Genomic DNA, 24,491 nt, shown 5'->3' with positions numbered 1-24,491 from the left:
CTTCTAATTTCTGAGTGTATCAATTCCCACGCACTCTGCAGGATCACCGGACCTTATCTATCCCCTAAATCCGGATGGATCTGCAATAATTACCCTAAATTCAGAGACTTTTAATATCATTCAAGGTCCGCAACAATTGTCATTCATTGAGATAACTACCCTACACCCCCCCAGGGCTAATATATATAGATAGATAGATAGAGACACATACATTTTAAAATTGCCCCCCCCCCCCTAAATATGAATGCTGGAGACTCCACTGTCCGTGCATGCTGGGAATTGAAGTTTTGCAATATCTGGAGGACCACAGCTTAAGACCACTGGTCTGGATAAACACAGCTGGATCTACCTGTTAGCTAAGTGTGACGTGACTAATGAGAGTTGTAATACTGAGTTGTTAATGGGGAATTCAAAGGAGACTCTGAGACGAGTCATGTGACCAAATCCCCCGAGCGGAAGGAAAACTAGAAACAGCAGTGAGATGTTATGTCCCCAGCAAGCTGCAGACATAACTGTGCATGATCAATGGAACATAAGACCGTGACCAGACCTCTGAATACAGACATCATTACCTGCATTCTCCATAGCCTCCAATTACCATCCCGGCCCCCGGCTCTACTCACAACATTAAGGCAGAGATTCTAATTAGGAAGAGAGAGAAAACGTTTCTGGAGAAAAAGACATTCTCTGCTAGGACAAAATAAAATATCTCAGAGCAGAGTCCTACTCAACAAGTGACTGAAAGTATTATAGTAGATATATAATTGTACATAGGAGCAGTATTATAGTAGGTATATTATTGTATATAGGAGCAGTATTATAGTAGGTATATTATTGTATATAGGAGACAGTATTATAGTAGTTATATTCTTGTATATAGGAGCAGCATTTTAGTTGTTATATTCTTGTATATAGGAGCAGTATTATACTAGTTATATTCTTGTATATAGGAGCAGTATTATAGTAGTTATATTATTGTATATAGGAGAAGTATTATAGTAGTTATATTCTTGTACATAGGAGGCAGTATTATAGTAGTTATATTCTAGTATATAGGAGGCAGTATTATAGTAGTTATATTATTGTACATAGGAGCAGTATTATAGTAGTTATATTCTTGTATATAGGAGCAGTATTATAGTAGTTATATTCTTGTACATAGGAGGCAGTATTATAGTAGTTATATTCTTGTATATAGGAGCAGTATTATAGCAGTTATATTCTTGTATATAGGAGCAGTATTATAGTAGTTATATTCTTGTACAAAGGAGACAGTATTATAGTAGTTTTATTCTTGTATATAGGAGGCAGTATTATGGTAGTTATATTCTTACACATATGAGGCAGTATTATAGTACTTGTATTGTTGTACATAAGAGCAGTATTATAGTAGATATATTCTTGTACATAGGAGCAGTATTATAGTAGTTATATTTTTGTATATAGGAGTTAGTATTATAGTAGTTATATTCATGTATATAGGAGCAGTATTATAATAGTTATATTCTTGTACATATGAGGCAGTATTATAGTGTTACAGCGAGCGCTCCGGTAATCTCCTCCAGTCGGAGCGCCCGCTGCCTCAGCCCTCTGTCTCGGGGTCCCGGCATCTCTCGGTCAGTCGCACTGATCGGGAGCACGGGTCCCGCAGTGTCAGAGACGCGGCTGGCGTGGCGGCTGGTCCCCGCTCACGCCCCGCGTCCCTGTTCGGCTCACCTGTTCCCCCGGCGTGCGGCCCCATACTCTCCTGCATCCCGGCGCGCGCGGCCACGCTCTCTAAGGCGCGCGCGCGCCGGCTTCAGTAAATTTCATGGGCCAACGCACCGGTAATTCGTGCGCTGGCTCCTCACCTACTACTGTGTCTTGCATATATAAACTGCCTCCCCCTTCCTGCCCTTGCCGGATCTTTGTGCCTTGTCCCTCTGAGAAAGCGTTTCCTCCTGTGTTAGTTGCCTTGCCAGTTGCCGAACATGTTGCTACCGTATACTCGCTTGTGAACCCTTACCGCCTGCCCTGACCTCTGCTTCGTCCGACTACGCCCTTGCCTGCTCCCTGTGTACCACGCTATATCAGCTGCCAGAGAGGTCGAGTTGTTACTGGGGGAGATAACCTGGTAGTTACCGCAGCAGCAAATCCATCCCGCTTTGCGGCGGGCTCTGGTGAAGACCAGTAACTGCTTAGAACCTGTCTTCCAGTACAACCCGCCCCATCGCCTCTCTGGTTGGGACCTTGTGAGTTTTAAGCTCAGGAGATTTAGATGTGCTGTTCCGCTGCATTTAGGGGATCGAGTTTAGGTCCAGTAGTCACGCAGACTTTAGCGGGGAGTTGTATTGTAACTCACGATTTGGTAATTTACGGTATTATCAGGCTTCGGCCTTGTCTTGTCTTTGAAAGTTGCACGGATCTCTTCTCTTTGCTAGTCCGGAACCCAAGAGAGTGAGGATTGGCTGGCAGCTCCCTTATATGGGCAGGGGCTGGCCCTGAGCTCACTGGTCCATACCATCTAGACTAGAACTAAATTTTGTTTTGTTTTTTCGTTTTGGATAAAATTTTCGGTTCGGTAATATTTTCGGGTTTGATTTTTCGGATACATTCGGTATTCGGGTTTTTATTTCCTTTCAGATACATTTGGAATTTGGGTACATTCGGGTAAATCTTTTTTAAGCAGGGGACCATTATCGGGAGCGTGTGTGTGCAGGAAAAGAGGGCAGCCGCAGAGATCGGAACATTGGAAGACAGGTAAGATAATATAATTTTATGTGATTTATTATTAATACATAATGTAATGTTGAATGAATGAGTTAATGAATGAATGCTGCATGAATGATTGATGTGTTTGATCGATGTGTTTGATTGTCGGGTGATTTATGTATAACATGTCATGTCACTTGCGCTAACACACTGTTTATGTTACTGTTACCAGGGTGCCTCCAGCTGTTGCAAAACTACAACACCCACCCAGTATGCCCTGACAGCCAAAGGCTGTCTGGGCATGCTGGGAGTTGCAGTTTTGCAACAGCTGGAGGCACACTTTGGCAAACATGCGCAAAGCTTTTTAATTCATTTTCAAATTCCACTTGCTTTTTTCAGAAATGGGTTAGTAGGTCAATGACATGCATAGTAATTGCCGTGGGAACATTTTTCATTCATAAAACCCCAGGCTTAATTGGATAATTGCCGTTTAGAACTTTGGGACCCCAAACTGCAGTTTTATGAATGGAAAATGTTCCCACGGCAATTACTATGCATGTCATTGACCTACTATAACCCATTTCTGAAAAAAGCTAGCGTAAGTTAAAAATGAAAGAAATTGCTTAGCGCATGTGTGCCAATGCATGTGTGCCAAGTGTGCCTCCAGCTGTTGCAAAACTGCAACTCCCAGCGTGCCCAGACAGCCTTTGGCTTTCAGGGCATGCAGGGTGGGTGTTGTAGTTTTGCAACAGCTGGAGGCACCCTGGTAACAGTAACAGTAACAGTGTGTAGCGCAACAGTGTTAGCCAATAAAAAAATTAGAATTAATTCTTTACTTTCGTTTACGGATAACGAATGCATTCGGTAAATAACGAATGCATTCGTTATTTTGCTATTCGTATTATCGTGGCTATTCGGGAATGTTCAAAATATGTTTTCGTGCATTCGGATCGGTAAAATTCGGTAAATTAGACATTCGTGCCGAAACGAATTGCACAAGTCTAATACCATCTGTCAATCACTTTACACAATGAATTATGGTCTAAACATGTGACCACACACGTGACCTAGGAAGGTCCTTTAACATACCCTAAGAGAATTAACATTAGTCACATGACCGAAGGCCCTGCAACACTATATACACAATTAAATATACATATACAAACATCTCAAAATTAAAGAAGGAAGAGGTGACTAGGGGCTTTCCCACCAGGAGGAACCTACCGGAACGAAGTAACTCTGGATTTGGGGGCCACCATACAAGGTAAGGTATACTATACGGTACCAGGACACCTGTTACGCCTAGCGCTCCGGGCCCCCGCTCCTCCCCGGAGCGCTCACGGCGTCTTTCTCCCTGCAGCTCCCCGGTCAGTCCCGCTGACCGGGAGCGCTGCTCTGTCATGGCCGTTGGGGATGCGATTCGCACAGCGGGACGCGCCCGCTCGCGAATCGCATCCCAGGTCACTTACCCGTTCCCGTCCCCTGCTGTCATGTGCTGGCGCGCGCGGCTCCGCTCTCTAGGGCGCGCGCGCGCCAGCTCCCTGAGACTTAAAGGGCCAGTGCACCAATGATTGGTGCCTGGCCCAATTAGCTTAATTGGCTCCCACCTGCTCCCTGGCTATATCTGGTCTCCTCCCATGCACTCCCTTGCCGGATCTTGTTGCCCTTGTGCCTAGTGAAAGCGTTTTGTGTGTTTAAAGCCTGTGTACCAGAACTTCTGCTATCTCCCCTGACTACGAACCTTGCCGCCTGCCCCCGACCTTCTGCTACGTCCGACTTTGCTTCTGCCTACTCCCTTGTACCTCGCCTATCTTCAGCAGTCAGAGAGGTGAGCCGTTGCTAGTGGATACGACCTGGTCACTACCGCCGCAGCAAGACCATCCCGCTTTGCGGCGGGCTCTGGTGAAAACCTGTAGTGGCTTAGAACCGGTCCACTAGCGCGGTCCTCGCCATCCCTCTCTGGCATAGAGGATCCACTACCTGCCAGCCGGCATCGTGACAGTAGATCCGGCCATGGATCCCGCTGAAGTTCCTCTGCCAGTTGTCGCTGACCTCCCTACGCTGGTCGCCCAGCAAGCTCGTCAGATCGCCCAACAAGATCACCAGCTGTCGTACTTGACCACCATGACACAGCAACTCCAGTCACAACTACAGCAAGTACAGTCACAGCTACAGCAGCAACAACCATCTCCTCCGCCAGCTCCTGCACCCCTTCCGCAGCGAGTGGCCACTCCTAGCCTCCGCCTGTCCTTGCCGGACAAATTTAATGGGGACTCTAAGTTTTGCCGTGGCTTTCTTTCGCAATGTTCCCTGCACTTGGAGATGATGTCGGACCAGTTTCCTACTGAAAGGTCTAAGGTGGCTTTCGTAGTCAGCCTTCTGTCTGGAAAAGCCCTGTCATGGGCCACACCGCTCTGGGACCGCAATGACCCCGTCACTGCCTCTGTACACTCCTTCTTCTCGGAAATTCGAAGTGTCTTTGAGGAACCTGCCCGAGCCTCTTCTGCTGAGACTGCCCTGCTGAACCTGGTCCAGGGTAATTCCTCCGTTGGCGAGTACGCCATACAATTCCGTACTCTTGCTTCTGAACTATCCTGGAATAATGAGGCTCTCTGCGCGACCTTTAAAAAAGGCCTATCCAGCAACATTAAAGATGTTCTGGCCGCACGAGAGACTCCTGCTAACCTGCATGAACTCATTCATCTAGCCACTCGCATTGACATGCGTTTTTCTGAGAGGCATCAAGAGCTCCGCCAGGAAAAAGACTTAGATCTCTGGACACCTCTCCCACAGTCTCCACTGCAATCTGCGCCTAGGCCTCCCGCCGAGGAGGCCATGCAAGTGGATCGGTCTCGCCTGACCCTGGAAGAGAGGAATCGCCGTAAGGAAGAGAATCTTTGTCTGTACTGTGCCAGTACTGAACATTTTTTGGTGGATTGCCCAATCCGTCCTCCACGTCTGGGAAACGCACGCTCGCACCCAGCTCTCGTGGGTGTGGCGTCTCTTGATGCTAAGTCGGCTTCTCCACGTCTCACGGTGCCTGTTCGGATTTCTACTTCAGCCAGCTCTCCCCTCTCAGCCGTGGCCTGCCTGGACTCTGGAGCTTCTGGGAATTTTATTCGGGAGTCCTTAGTGAATAAATTCCGCATTCCGGTGACCCGTCTTGTCAAGCCACTCCACATTTCCGCGGTCAACGGAGCCAGGTTGGATTGCACCGTGCGTTACCGCACGGAGCCCCTCCTAATGTGCATCGGATTCCATCACGAGGAAATTGTATTTTTTGTCCTTCCTAATTGCACTTCTGAAGTTCTCCTTGGACTACCCTGGCTTCAACACCATTCCCCAACCCTGGATTGGTCCACTGGGGAGATCAAGAGTTGGGGTCCCTCTTGTTCCAAGGACTGCCTTCAACCGGTTCCCAGTACTCCCTGCCGTGACCCTGTGGTTCCTCCTGTATCCGGTCCCCCTAAGGTCATTAAGGACTCTGCCTGCCACAGGAAATGCCTCTCCCCCCCTCCCAGTCCCATCAGGCAAGCCTCTGTGTCCCCTCATGGCCCTCGTCCTGGTGTCACACTGCCCCGTGCCAGGTCTCGCCCTCTGCCCTCTCTCCCCATTCCTACTCCTGCTGTTCTGCCTGCCGTTGAGGAATCCCTCCATCTTTTCCCGGTGTCCTCATCCCAGGGGAGGCAGTTACCGGACAAAGAGAAGGGGAGACCTAAGGGGGGGGGTACTGTTACGCCTAGCGCTCCGGGCCCCCGCTCCTCCCCGGAGCGCTCACGGCGTCTTTCTCCCTGCAGCTCCCCGGTCAGTCCCGCTGACCGGGAGCGCTGCTCTGTCATGGCCGTTGGGGATGCGATTCGCACAGCGGGACGCGCCCGCTCGCGAATCGCATCCCAGGTCACTTACCCGTTCCCGTCCCCTGCTGTCATGTGCTGGCGCGCGCGGCTCCGCTCTCTAGGGCGCGCGCGCGCCAGCTCCCTGAGACTTAAAGGGCCAGTGCACCAATGATTGGTGCCTGGCCCAATTAGCTTAATTGGCTCCCACCTGCTCCCTGGCTATATCTGGTCTCCTCCCATGCACTCCCTTGCCGGATCTTGTTGCCCTTGTGCCTAGTGAAAGCGTTTTGTGTGTTTAAAGCCTGTGTACCAGAACTTCTGCTATCTCCCCTGACTACGAACCTTGCCGCCTGCCCCCGACCTTCTGCTACGTCCGACTTTGCTTCTGCCTACTCCCTTGTACCTCGCCTATCTTCAGCAGTCAGAGAGGTGAGCCGTTGCTAGTGGATACGACCTGGTCACTACCGCCGCAGCAAGACCATCCCGCTTTGCGGCGGGCTCTGGTGAAAACCTGTAGTGGCTTAGAACCGGTCCACTAGCGCGGTCCTCGCCATCCCTCTCTGGCATAGAGGATCCACTACCTGCCAGCCGGCATCGTGACAACACCACAGTATTATAGTAGTTATATTCTTGTACATAGGAGCAGTAGTATAGTAGTTATGGAGTCCATGTAGAATAAACACATCTGCACTCACCTGTAAAATATATCCTTTATTGCATCATCACAAGAAGGTAGAAGCCGGCCTAGGTGGGGTTGGGAATGGAGTGCAACAGCCGAAGCTGTGCGGGTGGCGGCAAACAGCTGGTTTTGCGGCAAAAACCGCTTCCTCTGGCCAGGGCCCATGCGCATATTGCAAATTTTATTACGAATTTTGCATGGAAAAGAAAGTGAACGAATATTTGAAATTTGCGAATATAGGACTAATTTCGCGAAAAATCGCGAATTCGAATATTGCCTATGCCGCTCATCACTATTCATGATCATAAAGTACAGTAACGACCTGTTTAATAAATGTTGCTGAGAAGCATTAGATCAAGGTGCATATAGTGGAAGTGCGACCATGTCTTTTTTTTCTCAAGTTGAATTCACATTATAGTAGTTACAGTATATTATTGTATATAGGAACAGTATTATAGCAGATATATTCTTGTATATAGAAGGTAGAATTATAGTAGTTATATTCTTGTATATAGGAACAGTATTATAGTAGTTATATTCTTATATATAGGAGCAGTATTATAGTAGTTATATTCTTGTATATAGGGGACAGTATTATAGTAGTTATATTCTTGTATATAGGAGCAGTATTATAATAGTTATATTCTTGTATATAGGAGCAGTATTATAGTAGTTATATTCTTGTATATGGGAGCAGTATTATAGTAGTTATATTCTTGTATATAGGAGCAATATTATAGTAGTTATATTCTTGTATATAGGAGGCAGTATTATAGTAGTTATATTCTTGTATATAGGAGCAGTATTATAGTAGATATATTCTTGTATATAGAAGGTAGAATTATAGTAGTTATATTCTTGTACATAGGAACAGTATTATAGTAGTTGTATTCTTGTACATAGGAACAGTATTATAGTAGTTGTATTCTTGTATATAGGAGGCAGTATTATAGTAGTTATATTCTTGTATATATGAGCAGTATTATAGTAGTTATATTCTTGTATATAGTAGCAGTATTATAGTAGTTATATTCTTGTATATAGGAGCAGTATTATAGTAGTTATATTCTTGTATATAGGAACAGTATTATAGTAGTTATATTCTTGTATATAGGAGCAGTATTATAGTAGTTATATTTTTGTATATAGGGGCAGTATTATAGTAGTTATATTCTTGTATATAGGGGCAGTATTATAGTAGTTATATTCTTGTATATAGGAGGCAGTATTATAGTAGTTATATTCTTGTACATAAGAATACATTTATTGTACATAGGAGCAGTAGTATACTACTTATATATTTTGTACATAGGGGCAGTATTATAGTAGTTATATTCTTGTACATAAGAAGACATTTTTTGTACATAGGAGCAGTAGTATACTACTTATATCTTTGTACATAGGGGCAGTATATGTTCTTGTACATTGTGGCAGTATTACAATAGTTATACAGTAGTGAAGTTTTCAGTATATTGTGGTTCTGTTTTGTCCTGTTTATATTATATCATTTTACTTGTGTACATTAACCTTTTTATTTACCTAATGTTTAACATATGGCAATATTCTTATCTTGCCATAGTTTACTTTCATGTATAAATACGCCTTTCATTTATTTTGTACCAAATTTTGGCATTTACAGCCAATCTTTTCTTTATTCAGAGCAAACATCTGTTTGAAAAAATATGAGCCCTCAGGGCCCCTGTAGTTGGCAGACCACCCCCCCCCCCCCCCCCTTCTTCTCCCTCCTCTTTGTTATACTATATCTGAATGGAAAAAGTTAGCCAGGAGTCTAGAGATATGGAGAGATTGGATGAGCGCGGATTCTTCCTGCTATGGACAATATTCTAAAAACATATGTAGCGACAACAACGCCGACAACTTTACCCATTGTGTCTGCTGTGGAATTGTCACACTTTATTAACTTATCCCCTTAAAAGTTTGTGGAAACTTTTTTTGTAATTTTTTTTTTTTTCTTTTTTTGTCCTGTGAAGTTTGCTGCTTGTTCTGTGAGCAGTGACTTCCTCTGATGATTCCCATTTGTAGACAATGCAGCCTGTCCCACATCATTAACCGCAAGGAGAGACTTGGGGGGGGGGGGGGGGTGAGAGTTACAGGCTGGGAATATAAAGACATGAGGATCACAGGGGACAACACAGGAAGCGGCTGGCTGCAGCTGGGGGGAGAGCTCTGACCATTGTGGAGGGATAACACTGCAGCTGGAGCCGGGCAGGAGGATGGCTTTACCATGTATCAGCTGGCTCTATAATGAAGGCTTCAAACACCTCTTCCTGGTAATGGGGATTCTCTCTTCTTTCCCTTTATTTGCAACTATATTTCTTTCTATCTTATTTTAGTTAATTTATTTTATATTAATTTATTTTTTATTTATTTTTATATTTTATTCAAAAATAAAAGAACTTCCTGTGGAGCATATAGCAGCAGCTGATAAGTACTGGAAGGATTATTTCTTTTTATTTTTTTTATTTTTTCCTTTTTTTTCCAATTTATTTATTATTTGAAAAAGTTTTATTTAAAAAAAAAAAAAAAAAAGTTGATGTTTGCTATGCATGTGTAGTTTTTATCACAGGCACAAATGACTGGTGGTCTCCAAACTTGAAGCTCTAAAGCATTGTGTTTCCCAATCGGTGTGCCTCCAGCTGTTGCAAAACGACACCTCCCAGCATGCCCTGACAGCCAAGGGCTGTCAGGGCATGCTGGGAGGTGTTTTGCAACAGCTGGAGGCGCACATCATTTGGGAAACACTGGTCTAAGGCTACGTACAGACATAACTGGCTTCCTTTTTTTTATTGTTTTTTTTTTTTGTGTGTGTATTAGTATAGAGCTTTTTTATTTGCCATTTTCCTCTGCCTTTTCCTCATTACAAGTCATGTTTTTTTTTTATTGTAGTATTAGAGAAAAGAAACACCAACCTATGTGCACACATGGCATTTCTTCTTGAATTTTTTTTTCCGGCATCCAGTAGTCTATGGAAGGAAAAGCAAGACAATTTAGTTGGAAACGGATAAAATATTGGGGCGGCATTTGTTTTTTCTTCTTTTAAATGCAACAAAAATTGCATCTTGGGAGTGAAAAATGAGGGTGCAATTTTTTTTGTGGTCTTTTTTTTTTTTATTGTCAGGTAAAAAAAATTAAAATAAAAAACAGCACCCTCATTTTTCACTCCCAAGATGCAGTTATTGTTCCTTTTTTTCCCCCACTTTAAAATAGTGGGTTTTTAGAATAGGCACAGGTTCCTGATGGTGCCCAAAATCCAGGAAAAAACTTTTTCATATATATATATATATATATATATATATATATATATATATATATATATATATCAACTGGCTCCAGAAAGTTAAACAGATTTGTAAATTACTTCTATTAAAAAATCTTAATCCTTTTAGTACTTATGAGCTTCTGAAGTGAAGGTTGTTCTTTTCTGTCTAAGTGCTCTCTGATGACACGTGTCTCGGGAACCGCCCAGTTTAGAAGAGGTTTGCTGTGGGGATTTGCTTCTAAACTGGGCGTTTCCCGAGACACGTGTCATCAGGGGGGACTTAGACAGAAAAGAACAACCTTAACTTCAGAAGCTCATAAGTACTGAAAGGATTAAGATTTTTTTAAAAGAGGTAATTTACAAATCTGTTTAACTTTCTGGAGCCAGTTGATATATAAAAAAAAAAGTTTTTTCCTGGAATACCCCTTTAAAGCACAATTATTGCAATGGGCACATGATACAGTAGGTAGAAGGACTGGTGTATATTTTACAATAAAGCCCCGTAAGCTTTAAATTACACCTCTGATAGATGCTTAGGGGGGAGAGGAAAAGTTGACCAGTTGCCCATAGCAACCAATCAGATCGTTTCTTTCATTTTTCAGTGACCTTTTAAAAAAATAAAGAAGTGATCTGCTTGGTTGCTATGGGCAACTGCACCACTCTTCCTGTACACAGGTTTTTCTAAAAATGTTAAATGTAATTTATCCCCAATTTTGATATATTATTGATGAGTCCTGTTGTGTTTTATTAAAGGAGTAATCCAGTGCAGGACAACTTATCCCCTATCCTAAGGATAGGGGATAAGTTTCAGATCGCGGGGGGTCCGACCGCTGGGGCCGCCCCCGTGAACTCCCGTATGGGGCCCCGGCTCTGCCATAGCGCTGTATTGAGGGGGCATATCGGCCACCACTTCGTGCGGTGGTCCGCACACGCTCTCCGGCCAGCGAGCCGGGGCCCCGTACGGGAGATCGCGTGGGGCCCCAGCAGTCGGCCCCCCCGTGATCTGAAACTTATCCCCTATCCTTAGGATAGGGGATAAGATGTTCTACACTGGACTGCTCCTTTAAGTTACTATTTTATTTTTTCTTCTTCGCAGCTCTTCTGGTTGGCCATCAATACTCTACTATTCTGGAGAACCTTTAACCGGTATTACAGCGGCCCACAGTACTACTACTTGCATCAGATGCTGGGGGTAAGCACTCAAAGAAACAATGGGGAAATTCATAATTTGCTTTATATTATTTTTGCGTGGCCTATGTTGCTATATCTACTGTGTTTCTATAAATATATATTATATATATATAATATTTTTTCTTGACTAGGGGATATTATAGCTGCTATGACCCCCACCAATCCATCTATTATTTATCACCTTTACCTTTAACTTAACTTATTCCCTCCGATAAATGACATAAGACATGTGTTGGTTAAACAAAGGCCACAGCAGCCCATTTATTAAATAACATAAATATTCAATTACAACATTGTAAACCGATGTATGAACGTCATACATAACAATATAACCTGTCCTAACATTAGGATGTCTATTAGCACAGGAGAAGAACCTGAGGGGCACCGTTACCAGACCACAGGTGATGGGATCTTCACTTGCTCCTAGCCGTAGCTCACCTGCACAGGAGCACCATTTTGTGAAGCCCACCAACCTGAATTCCACCTTCGGGCTGGGAACCGCTCCCAGCCCACCTCCACACCATCCAACATACCATGCCCATCCACTGGTGCCTCCCCAAATTCCTCTCCTGACCCCGCCACTGTGACAAATAAAATAAGGGCGGGCGGGACACTTCTTCAACCACGCAGACTGTGGCCTCCACACGAGATCCCCTATCCTATATACCTTCCCTAACTCCTCCCCACTCCCTCACTAAAAGCCAGCGCTCCCTAGCTCCCTCCTCTATCCTACCTCTAATTTTAACCCCTACCTGCCCGCATAATACCCCTGTCATGGGGCCCCTCCGGTCCCATTCTGTACCCTCCAGGGCTTTCTTTCTTGCAAAAACGCTAAAAAGAAAAACTTCAAATTGGCCACATTTTCTAGGGGGTAAGAAAATGCCTTGGCCACATGTTAGCTGGGAGTCAATAGAAAAATATGAAACGCCGGATTGGCCTTTGTTTCCTTTGGCATCTTTTCACTCATTTTGGCTCAGTAGTTTTTTGTTTTTTTTTTATGTTACCTTATCCATTCTGGACCCCTCTATCTTGTGGATAACCTTTTTGACTATTGGTTGGTTGGGCCCTCATCATTTCCATTTTCCTTGGGGACTTATTCTACCATTCCTCTGTGGTTATATGGCCGCCATTTACATCACATACCTGGTGGTTTATAAAATATCTGTGAATCCGGCATACGTTATCACGGGCGACTTTACAAGTGGTGGATAATATGTGGGGCTGGCATTATCTATGCGTTTTAAGTGGCCTCTTTCTGGATTAACAGTGTACATCTTACACTTGTCTGATTGGCCACATGGTTTCTTTCAGTACTCGCAATACTAGTATACGTCTTTACTTCCACCATTTCCTGTACATTATTATTGCCTCCCGTGATAATATTGTATACCTTTTTGTATCATTTTATATATCTTGCATAGATTAATGATTTATCTGATATATATCCTTCTGATGTATGGGACCTTACATGTTCTTACATTCATACTTGACTTTGACGGAGACTCGACTCTGGGGGTTTTCATTTTACACTTATTGAATCAATTAAGTATTGTTGTCTGTACTACATATGGTTATCTCTTTGTTCCCTGATGAACCTGTTACACTGGCAAGCGAAACACGTTGGATAAGGGAGTGTATCCAATGGATTGTATAATTTTGGGATTGTTGTGTCCTTCTCCCCGTTCCACACAATAGCACACAATAGAGTAGGGAGGGACAGTTCTAGTTAGGTAGGGCTAGATTTCATGTTAGCGTAGGGTTGCACCTGTACCCCTCCCATCCTCACCTTTTGTACAGACCAATTCACGTTGTCATTATTATTGTTATCATTTAAAAAAAGTTTTATTAAGCATTATTGGTATATTTCTCTGTTGTGATTTGATTTAAGTAATCACCAAGGGCAAATATATCAAGAGGGGTGTGGATACCGTTATCATTATCCAGTTTTTTTTTTTTTTCTCTAGTTTAAAAAAATGGCAAAATGTTGAAACTATGGCATTTTTTTTTAGGAAAGCTTGGTGTTTTTTCCACAGCGAATAAGCTGCGGAAAATCTACAGGAAATCTGCATATGTGAACGGACCCTTGGGGTGCGTTCATGGAAGCTTTTTTCCTTTCAAACTACGCATTTTCCCGTTTACAGGGTTTTATGAGAGCATTTTTTTTATGTGATCTGTAGTTTTTATCAGTAACATTTAGTTTTTAATTTGGGAACTTTTTATTTTTTTAGAAATTTTTTCTGATTTATAATGGATCTAACAGGCTGTATTAGAGGAGAGAAGATCCTGCAGCAGGAGGATAGTGGGTGACCTTCGGCTGCCATTTTAGCACATCTGACCCCCATGGTAGCACAGCAGGAGGTAGGGGGTGATCCTGTGTTTTCTACCTTTAGGGTAGGGTCACATGTAATGGATGTGCTGCTGATCCGCCGGTGACCCAACCCAATAGTGTGTCTCCACCGGTTTACCCTCCCCCTGTGTCCTGCCCGCGATATCTGAGAACACAGCACATGCACGTGGCGACTCGCTCGTCCCTGCGTGGTTGCTTGTAGGACACACTGGTCACTGGCGTATCCGTAGAGTAAAATATACTGTGGATCCATTACGTGTAACCCTACCCTTACATGCCATGCTGGGTTTTGAAACAGGCGTCTAAAGGGTTATTGACGGGCAGTGGCAATCCTGTGGGGAGTGCTTGGCTACTGATAGCTTTTTTTTTATTAAATTCGGAAGTTGCAGATAGTTACTAACTACAACTCCCAGCATGACTTCATACAGCCTGTGGCTCAGCAGCTTCTCCAAATGAAAACTCCCAGAATGTTGGACTATATAGTAGTATACAGTATAGGTCAGTGTTTCTCAACAAGGGGTGCCTCCAGCTGTTGCAAAACTACGACTCCCAGAATGTTGGACTATATAGTAGTATATAGTATAGGTCAGTGTTTCCCAACAAGGGATGCCTCCAGCTGTTGCAAAACTACAACTCCCAGAATGTTGGACTACATAGTAGTATATAGTATAGGTCAGTGTTTCCCAACCAGGGGTGCCTCCAGCTGTTGCAAAACTACAACTCCCAGAATGTTGGACTATATAGTATTATATAGTATAGGTCAGTGTTTCCCAACCAGGGGTGCGTCCAGCTGTTGCAAAACTACAATTCCCAGCATGTTGGACTATATAGTAGCATATGGTATAGGTCAGTGTTTCCCAACCAGGGGTGCCTCCAGCTGTTGCAAAACTACAACTCCCAGCATCCTGGGAGTTGTAGTTTTACAACAGCTGTAGACGCTCTTGTGGTGTCTGGGGTGTTGCAATGGTGTAACAGGGTCTGGTGGTATTAACCCTGTGGGGTAAGGTGTTATTAACCCCTGATTAGTCGTGACGCCTGGATGTTGTTGTTTTTCGGTATAAGGCCCTGCCGACAACCACAGCAGGAATTGTGGACAACGTCCACAGCAGGAATTGTGAAAATCACTGGAACTTTTCTTGTAATTCTTATTAAACAGTCTTTACAAATATGCAGTTTCTCTAGAGGCAACCAGGATGCAGGATACCTCACAGGCTTGCTGGGACTTGTAGTATTGAGATGATTTATGCAGGCCACTGTGCTACTAATATTATTCTTGAGTTGAGTAGTAGTCACTAGAATTGTAGATACAGCTTGATAACTCACATTTTTAAGTGGCTGCAGGTTCTTTAGGCTTTGGCCTAGCAGAGACAGTACAGGTATTGTGCTTGACTGAAATCCAGGAATCAAGAGCTGAGAGACTACAGCCTCTTATATACTAGGGAGGCTGGACTAAAGACCATTGGTTTCTAAGCCTGTGGTTCCTGTGCCCATGGCACTCTGGGTAGTGTCACATGACAGTGGTTCACATGACTAACCTCTATACATTGGTCCAGCTTTATGTATAATGAACAATATGTACACAACACATTTACAATGCATTAACAGAAGGTGAGCAAGGGGTGAGCCCCGCAGGAGAGCCCTATGGACTGCAGGGACTCTTCCGGAGGGGACTTAGGGATGGTACAGGACCATGTCCTGTACCGGGACACCACACTCTGGTTAGGAAACACTGGTATAGGTTATGGTGCAATATTCTGGGAGTTGGAGGATTGGTTTTAAAATAAAAAATATCGGCAGGGTGGCACTGTTTTTTTTGGAAGAAAGCAGCCTTTTTTTTTTTTTTGCTTTTTAAATTCTAGATGATATCCCCGTTAAAGGCAGTGTTTCCCAACCAGGGTGCCTCTAAGGGTCTATTCACATGGCAGAATTTCCTCTAGCAGGATTCCGCCTCAAATTAAAGCCCATAGACTTCTGTTCAAGGTCGACAATGAATAAAATGTACAATGCGGCAGATTGGGGAAAGGATTGTGACAGCTTCTTGGCCGGACGTCACCTCCTGGATGCCGTAATGTGAACGCCTCTCCATGCCTTGTGTAGGGAAGAGACAAAGACAAACATGGACGCTGTCAGCGCTGACCTTTACCGGGAGAAGAAGACCTTCAGAGAACGTCACGCAGGAATTGAGGAAATGGAATTCTACTGAAAACAACAATATTTTGAACTGATTTTTTTCACATTTGACAAGAAATCTAGATTTATTATGTTCTGCAGATCTCTCTATAACCGGCTTTATACATTGTGCAGCTAACTTAGGGTCTATTCACACAGCAGAATTTTGGCTTGCGGAATTCTGCCGCAAATTAAAGCCCACAGACTTCTATGGGATTGGGCACTCACATTCACACTTCTGAAATTCTGCTTGCGGAATTCTGAAAGCGGGATTTCAGAAGTGTGAATGGGAGTGTGGAACCCTATAGAAGTCTATGGGCTTTAATTTGAGGCAGAATTCTGCAAGCGGAAATTCCGCCGTGTGCATAGACCCTCACTTCTCCCCATTGATAACATACACACATTCAGTTGAACTGAGCATACATATGTATGGGGTTTTTGGAGAGAAAGTTGTTGGCGGCTGAAGAAGCACTTACCGTAGATAACAGCTATCTAATGTGTATGGCCAGCTCTTACACTCTCTCTCCACAAGTGTTGGGCCAACTCCAGACCCCCTTGTTTGCCAATAACAGTGGGGGGCTATAAATAGATTTTCAATAGTAAAGGAGATAGAACCAACCAGGCCTGGGCCCCCTATCTCTAAGCCACCCAGCAGATCAAGTTTGTATTTACGTTTTTCCGTAGTCTCCCTCAATTCCTAGGGTACTAACATCTGCCCTTCATCACACCCTCACCACACTTACATAAACTCTGCTAATGGCTGCCTACTTCTCTCATAGACTCTGTTCATGGTCCCTATCTCGCACAGTTACTGCGCTCATGACCCCTGTCTCTGACATAAACTCTGGTCATTGGGGGAGATTTATCAAAACCAGTCCAGAGGAAAAGTTGCCCAGTTGCCCATAGCAACCAATCAGATCGCTTCTTTCATTTTTGAAAAGGCCACTGGAATATGAAAGAAGCGATCTGATTGGTTGCTATGGGCAACTCAGTAACTTCTCCTCTGGACAGGTTTTGATAAATCTTCACTATTGATTCTCTCACATAGACTACATTCATGGCCCTTTTTCCTCACCTAAACTCTGCCCATGGTTCCCCCTCCTAGAAAGGTTCCATTCAGGATCTCCATCTCTTACATTGACTCCGCTTATGGCCCCCATCTTTGACATTAAAGGGGTACTCCGATGCTTAGCGTTTGAAGCAAACTGTTCCAAACGCTGGAGCTGTCACTGGGAGCTCGTGACATCATAGCCCCACCTTCTCATGACGGCACGCCCTGCCCCCTCAATGCAAGTCTATGGGAGGGGGCGTGACGACTGTCACGCCCCCTCCCATAGACTTGCATTGAGGGGGCGGGGCGTGACATCATGAGGCGGCGGGGCTATGACGTTATGAACTCCAGGCAACGGCTGAGCAGCAGAGTACCCCTTTAACTCTACTTATGGCTCCTGACTCTTACATAGACAGAACTCATGGCCCCCGTGTCTGCATCTCTTCCTTTCTGCTCATCCCTCTTCAAAACGCTGACCGTGTGTCGTGCGGACTCAATGAAAGTCTTGGCGGAGGTCCAGATATCTACCATGACTTTTAGTAAACCCATGGACTTCATATGTGATACATTGTAGGGAGCTGTCAGGACAAGAGATGATGCATATATATATGTGGCTTATGTTGTTGCAGATTCTCAGCTGTGGAACGTATAGGTTAGCCTCTAAATGGAAAGAACTTTTCCATTCACCGACAGCAAAAAAAGGATCCTGAAAAGAATTGGGTCACAAAGTATATTCGAATAATTGTAGATTCTATTCATTATACAATGCTAGATAGTGGGGGAACTAAGACCCTTGCTCTCTCTCCTTTTCATATGCTTATACTGGTGTGGGATGGGGTGTGATGCAGGGCAGATGGAATTACTCCAGGGACAGATGTCATTAACCCCTTGTATTCGTGACGCCAGTGCGTGGTTTATCCTCAATACCACCCGAAGCCGAAGGTATACCGCTGGATCCTGGGCTAGGCACGGGGGGGGGGGGGGGGGGCAATAATGACTCCGACGCCAAGTTATGGACAATGGTAGCTTTACTGAGTGACAGATGGAACAGTCTATACAGTTCAGCCAGAGCCACGGAGGTGACCAGTGACTTCAGAGACCTTAAAGGGGTACTCCGCCCCTAGACATCTTATAAGATGTCAGATTGCCGGGGTCCCGCTGCTGGGGACCCCCGGGATCGCCGCTGCGGCACCCCGCTATTATTACTGCACAGAGAGAGTTCGCTCTGTGCGTAATGACGGGCGATACAGAGGACAGAGCAGCGTGACGTCATGGCTCCGCCCCTCGTTACATCACAGCCCACCCCCTTAATGCAAGTCTATGACAGGGGGCGTGGCCACTGCCATGCCCCCTCCCATAGACTTGTATTGAGGGGGTGGGCCATGATGTAACAAGGGGCGGAGCCATGACGTAACGATGCTCCGGCCCCCGTATTGCCCGTCATTACGCGCAGAGCAAACTCGCTCTAATGATAGCGCGGTGCCTCAGCGGCGATCCCGGGTGTCCCCAGCAGCGGGAACCCGGCAATCTGGCATCTTATCCCCTATCCTTTGGATAGGGGATAAGATGTCTAGGGGTGGAGTACCCCTTTAAGGTCTTGCTGGAACTTGAAGTAGATTTGGACAATTTTAGTGCAGGTCCCTCTGACTTGCCAATAGATGACTGACTTGACTGGAGACAGACTAAGCTGTGACTTTCTTGTAGATTGTGGCTGCAGGACTGACATGAGGCCTCCTGTGGACTCACCCTTAGGTCACATGGTCACTGATACCTCCTGGGTTACACTTGAGTTACGCTACCCTTGCACCTTGACTACCCCCTTTTACTTACCACTATCCCCATAAATAACCACAGACTCGTCGTATGGTGCAAAGGCCACAGCGGACCAACCGTTTTATTAACAAAATAAAAATTATATACCATTTTACTCTTTAATAAACAACAAGAACTTAAATAACAAATAAATAACAAAATTTCCAACATCTGATCCAGGGTTAACATAACCTCCCAACCAAAAATATATAACCCTCCCCATTCTGGAAGGGGACCTGAAGGCAGCTTCTCGTCCAAGCACTGTCTCCTACTTTGCCCTTGGTCGACCATCACCTGACCCAAGGGCACCACCTTCGGAGACCCACTCTGTTACTTCCGCTAGGGACCCCCATGATTAGCTGGCTCCCAACCCACCTCCCCCCGGCCATTATGACCAGGGCCTCCACCATCATCCTTCCAGCATGCCTCCAAATCCCCCTCCAGCTCACGCCGCCGTGACAGAACAAAAACCCAGTCTCCGTACGAAAAAACCAAAACCCTCCCAATCATCGGTACCAGCTCAAAAAGGGCGGGCGGGCGGGGCACGGCTTCTCTCCCCGGAATGACTCCTCCCCTTCCTGTTCCTGTAACCCCTAGTCCCTTGCCTGCCTAGCTCCACCCACCTTAGCCCTCATCCCCCCCAGCCTAACTCACCTTACCAATATCCTAAGTCCGCTACCTACACCCCCTGTCATGTGCCCCCTCCTCTTCCATTCTGTACTTTCTGGGGGCTTTCTTGACAACTGGTGATCACATGTTAACATTTCTTAAAGCAATAACACTCTTATATACACTATACAATATAATTCAGGCAGAACAACATATGCATTAGTGGACAGGTGCAAGGGAGGCCCAGGGGACGCTGTAAGGAGGCTGCCTGACAGGGCAGCAAGGGTATGGGGGTAAAACTCCCGTACTGGGCCACCACACTGGACCCCCCACCAGTTCAGTCCACAGGGTTACACTAAGGAATTTAATGTCTTTTTGTATCTTCCATACGCAGGCGATGAATCATTATAAAGAATGAGAGCCCCCCTCCCTTTCCACCCACAGAGTAATTGGTGAATTAGAACCATTCATGTGTATTTCAGTATGAGGGGTGATGGTGCCTCACACGTATATATAGTGGTGGGCCCTGTTGATTGATAGCGTCATCTCGGCTGTAGGAAATTATCCCATTTATGACACATTTGTAGCATTAGTCAGTGTTAGACAAGTACGGTTATCAATTAAGGAGCAATTATACTATCTCGTCTATCAGGCCTATGTCTTCTATATCCACCTATATTTAGGATTAATCACCCTTCCAATTCCAATCAGCAGATTTCGGGAAAACTTGGTGAAAACCAAAGGAAGAGTATATTCACCCATCGTAAAAAATTAATTTGTACAGAAAAAAAAAATGACACGCAAATTTGACAGTATTTGTATAAAATACACAGTATTTCGATCTGTTTTGTGCCATAAAACTGCTGTTTAATGGCTAAAAAAGCAAACAAACTCCCAAACTAATAACCGCTGAAAGGTCTAGTAAACCACATAAAATTTTATAGTCATAATTTTATAGTTTTCTCTGTTTCAGCCCATTGAAAAGTATGACAGGTTATTCTTCTGAGGGCATCCTCAGTAACCGCCTCCGATCTGCATAAGGCCATGTTCTGTTATTCTGCTCATTTTACTTTTTTGCTTCTGGATTTCTGCTTGTTCTCCGCCTTCCATTTCCTTTTTAAGGAATCAGCGAAGAATTTTTGCAGAATATTTGTGTGCCCAACACACAGATTCTGGCCGGAATTCAGAGTCCCATTTACTTCGATGGGGCTCTGCGCTGAATTCTGCAAAATCTTAAAGGACAACTGCAGCGGTATTACACTTATCCCCTATCCACAGAATAGGGGATAAGTGTTTGATCGCGGGGGGTCCGACTGCTGGGACCCCCCCCCCCGATCTCCCTAACGGGGTACCGCCATAAGCGTTGACACCCCGTCTCCTCCCTGTCCCCATACAGTTCTATGGGGGATGCGGGGAGGCACGAATGCTGCCTCCCCGCCTCTCCCATAGAGATGTATGGAGGAGGCGTGCTGGCCGCAACGTCATGCTGCGGCTGGCACGCCCCCTGCATGGGAGAGCCACGGCCCCATACAGGAGATCGCCAGGGGCCCCAGCGTTCGGACCCCCCGCGATCAAACACTTATCCCCTATCTTGAGGATAGGGGATAAGTGTTTGTAACTCTGCAGATGTCCTTTAAAGGGGTACTCCCACCCTAGACATCTTATCCCCTATCCAAAGGACCGTCCCTCCCATAGACTTGCATTGAGGGGACGGGGCGTGACGTCACACGGGGGGCGGAGTCCTGACGTCACGGACTTCCGTTCCTGTGGTCGCGACCCAGACCCTCAAGCGCTTCCGGACAAGAAACAGGTGGGTGCCGCATGCAACATTGCGGGGGTCCCCAGTGGCGGGACCCCGCGATCAGACATCTTATCCCCTATCCTTTGGAAAAGGGATAAGATGTCTAGGGTGGGAGTACCCCTTTAAAGACAGGTTCAATGTTTTTGCAGAATGTAGAATGCAGAATTTTTGTTCGCGTTGGATATTCCACCATGTGAATGGGACAGCGGAATCCCCATTAAGCACAATGAGGGAATTTTATCTAAACCTGTGCAGAGGAAAAGTTGCCCATAGCAACCAATCAGATCACTTCTTTCATTTTCAACAAGGCCTCTGCAAGAGGTGTGGTGGCCCAGTATGGGAGGTGTTACCCCGTACCCTTGATGTGTGTCCACTGCCCCCCCTCCCCCCCTGCATCTGTTTACTGTAATTGTATAAAATCCCTATGTTATATATGTAAGAGTGCTATATCTTTAACCCCTTAAGGACAAGGGGTTTTTACGTTTTTGTTTTTTCCTCCTCGCCTTCTAAAAATCATAACTCTTTTATATTTTCATCCACAGACTAGTATGAGGGCTTGTTTTTTGCTCGACCTGTTGTCCTTTGTAATGATATCACTCATTATATCAAAAAATGTATGGCACAACCAAAAAACACTATTTGTGTAGGGAAATTGATAAGAAAACCGCAATTATGCAAATTTTGGAAGGTTTCGTTTTTATGCTGTACACTTTACGGTAAAATAGACCTATTTTCTTTATTCTGTGGGTCAATATGATTAAAATTATACCCATGATTACATACTTTTCTGTTATTGTACCACTTAAAAAAAAACGCAAACTTTTTTTTTATACCACAGTTGCATATATAAAACTTTTAATACATTTTTTATAAATTTTTTGGGGAATAAAATGTTATAAAATGGTTTTTTTAAACGTTTACGCCGTTTACCGTATGGGATAATTAACATTATATTTTTATAGTTCGGATATTTTCACACGCGGCAATACCAAATGTGTTTATTAGAAAAAAATGTAGACTTTTTGGGGGTAAAAAGGGTCAATTTACATTTTTTATTGGGGGAGGGGATTGTTCACATTTTTTTACTTTACTTTTATTTTTACTTTTTTACTTTTATTTTTACACTTTAATAGTCCCCATAGGGGACTATTTATAGCAATCATTTGATTGCTAATACTGTTCACTGCTATGCATAGGGCATAGCACTGATCAATGTTATCGGCTATCTTTTGCTCTGGTCTGCTCAATCTCAGACCAGAGCAGAATACGCTGGGAGATGGAGGCAGGTGAGGGGACCTCCGTCCGCATTACAGATGATCAGATCGTCGCGGTAGCGCTGCGGGTGATCCGTTCATGCATTTTTCTGACCACACTCCCGCAGATGCCGCGATCTGTATTGATCACGGCATCTGAGGTGTTGATGGCAGACTTCCGCTTGATCGCGGATGTTGGCCATTACCGGCAGGTCCCTGGATGCTATCAGCAGCCGGGAACTGCCGCGCATGACCCGAGCATTGCTCCGATGCTCGCAGTCATGTACAAGACATAAATGTACGTCCCGGTGAGTTAAGTACCACTGCATCACAACGTACATTTACGTCCTGCGTCGTTAAAAGGTTAAGACTGTTTACCATGTGATTTGTCATGTGATTGTTACCCAGGAGGTATCAGTGACCAGGTGACTTAGGGGTGACCAATGGGACCCCACCAGAGCCTCCCCCATATAAGCCCTGGGTGGAGCCTCTGCACGCTCTCTTAGTCTTTGCTGAGGTGCAGTCAAGTCGTGATTAAGTGTGTGTCCAGAGTCATAGGAGGCCTCAAGTCCAGTCTGCAGCCACAAGCTACAAACCTGCAAGTAACCACAGTCACAGTCTTGTCAGTCACAAGTCAAGTCAGTTACAGTCATCATTTGTCAAGGCAACGTGGCCTGCACTAAATTGTCCAGTCCTACTACAAGTCCCAGCAAGCCCTTAAGGTCTCTGAAGTCACTGGTCACCTCCGTGGTCCCTGGCTGAACTGTATGGACTTTTCCACCTGTCTAAACTTGGAGTCATTATTGCCCCTGTGCCTAGCCCAGGATCTAGCGGTACCTTTGGGTGGTATTGAGGATAAACCACACACTGGCGTTACGAATACAAGGGTTTAAGGCCATCTGCCCCTAGGGTAATTCCATCTGCCCTTTGCACACTCTTTACCACAGAAGTGATCTGATTGGTTGCTATGGAGATCGCAGGGGTTCTCAGCGCCGGACCCCCTTGATCAGACATCTTATCTATGCTTTGAATAAGGGATAAGATGTCTATGGCCAGAATACCCCTTTAAGAATCCTGCATCTAGTCTTTTAATTCTTTACAGCACCACCATAGGGCAAATAAAACATTACATGGCTTCCAATAAAATCTATAGTTAGTCCTCATGATGCACGGAGGTCCAGGGTTAAGGTGACTCAATGATGATGGACAAAAATACATAGAATAGATGCAGTAGAGAATGGAAAGAGGGGAAAAAGCCAGGGGACACGTGACCATGATAACTATGGTGGTCTGTCTGGGGAGTTGCTATAGGGCCTCAGGGTTACATGATGGTCCTCTGTCTCTAATTGCTCCATAAAACTAGCAATCCTTACCACTTATATAACTACAGGGGATGCAAAAGTAGCAGCCATATCCTGCCCTGATGCCTGAAGGGGCCCAATGCTACCAGGACTGGTGCAAGGATTTTTGCCACTCTAGGTGAAAGCTAATTTTACCGCCCCATGACCCCACCCATTGGCTCCGCCCTTTGACACGCTCCACCTTACTACTGGGGTGACACACTGTAACAAACCTCCTCCTCATGTAATCCTCATACTACTGGGGCGACACACTGTAACAAACCTTCTCAAATAATCACCTACTACTGGGGTGACAGACTGTAACAAACATCCTCCTCGTGTAACGGTGGTTCTGGCTGGGCGGGTGGTTCGGATGAGCGGCAGGTGCTTCAGATGCTGGCTGGTTACTAACTTTCTTGCAGCAGGCAGAGC

At 45.0% G+C, this 24,491-nt stretch overlaps 1 protein-coding gene across 11 annotated transcripts in view; it reads left to right on the top strand.

Annotated features, from left to right (window-relative positions):
* NOX4 (NADPH oxidase 4) overlaps positions 1-24,491 on the top strand; it is a 298,783-nt gene that overhangs the window by 82,157 nt on the left and 192,135 nt on the right. For 5 of the 11 annotated variants that reach the window (XM_056561416.1, XM_056561413.1, XM_056561415.1 and 2 more), the window contains one exon: positions 11,583-11,678. The exons of 2 other annotated variants lie outside the window; for them this stretch is intronic. Coding sequence is in view for 6 of the 9 variants with exons in the window: in XM_056561409.1 (XP_056417384.1) it covers positions 11,583-11,678 (96 nt within the window). In the remaining 3 variants the exon portion in view is untranslated. Of the gene's footprint in view, positions 1-2,668; positions 2,740-9,365; positions 9,498-11,582; positions 11,679-24,491 lie in introns of those variants that run through there. 4 more of the 11 variants (XM_056561410.1, XM_056561408.1, XM_056561414.1 and 1 more) reach the window with 3 other exon arrangements.

This window comes from Hyla sarda, chromosome 2, assembly GCF_029499605.1.
Source record: "Hyla sarda isolate aHylSar1 chromosome 2, aHylSar1.hap1, whole genome shotgun sequence".
In the NCBI taxonomy this organism is placed as follows: Eukaryota; Metazoa; Chordata; class Amphibia; order Anura; family Hylidae; genus Hyla; species Hyla sarda.
Note: the sequence above shows the minus strand (reverse complement) of the source record. Positions and strands in the feature narration are given on the sequence as shown.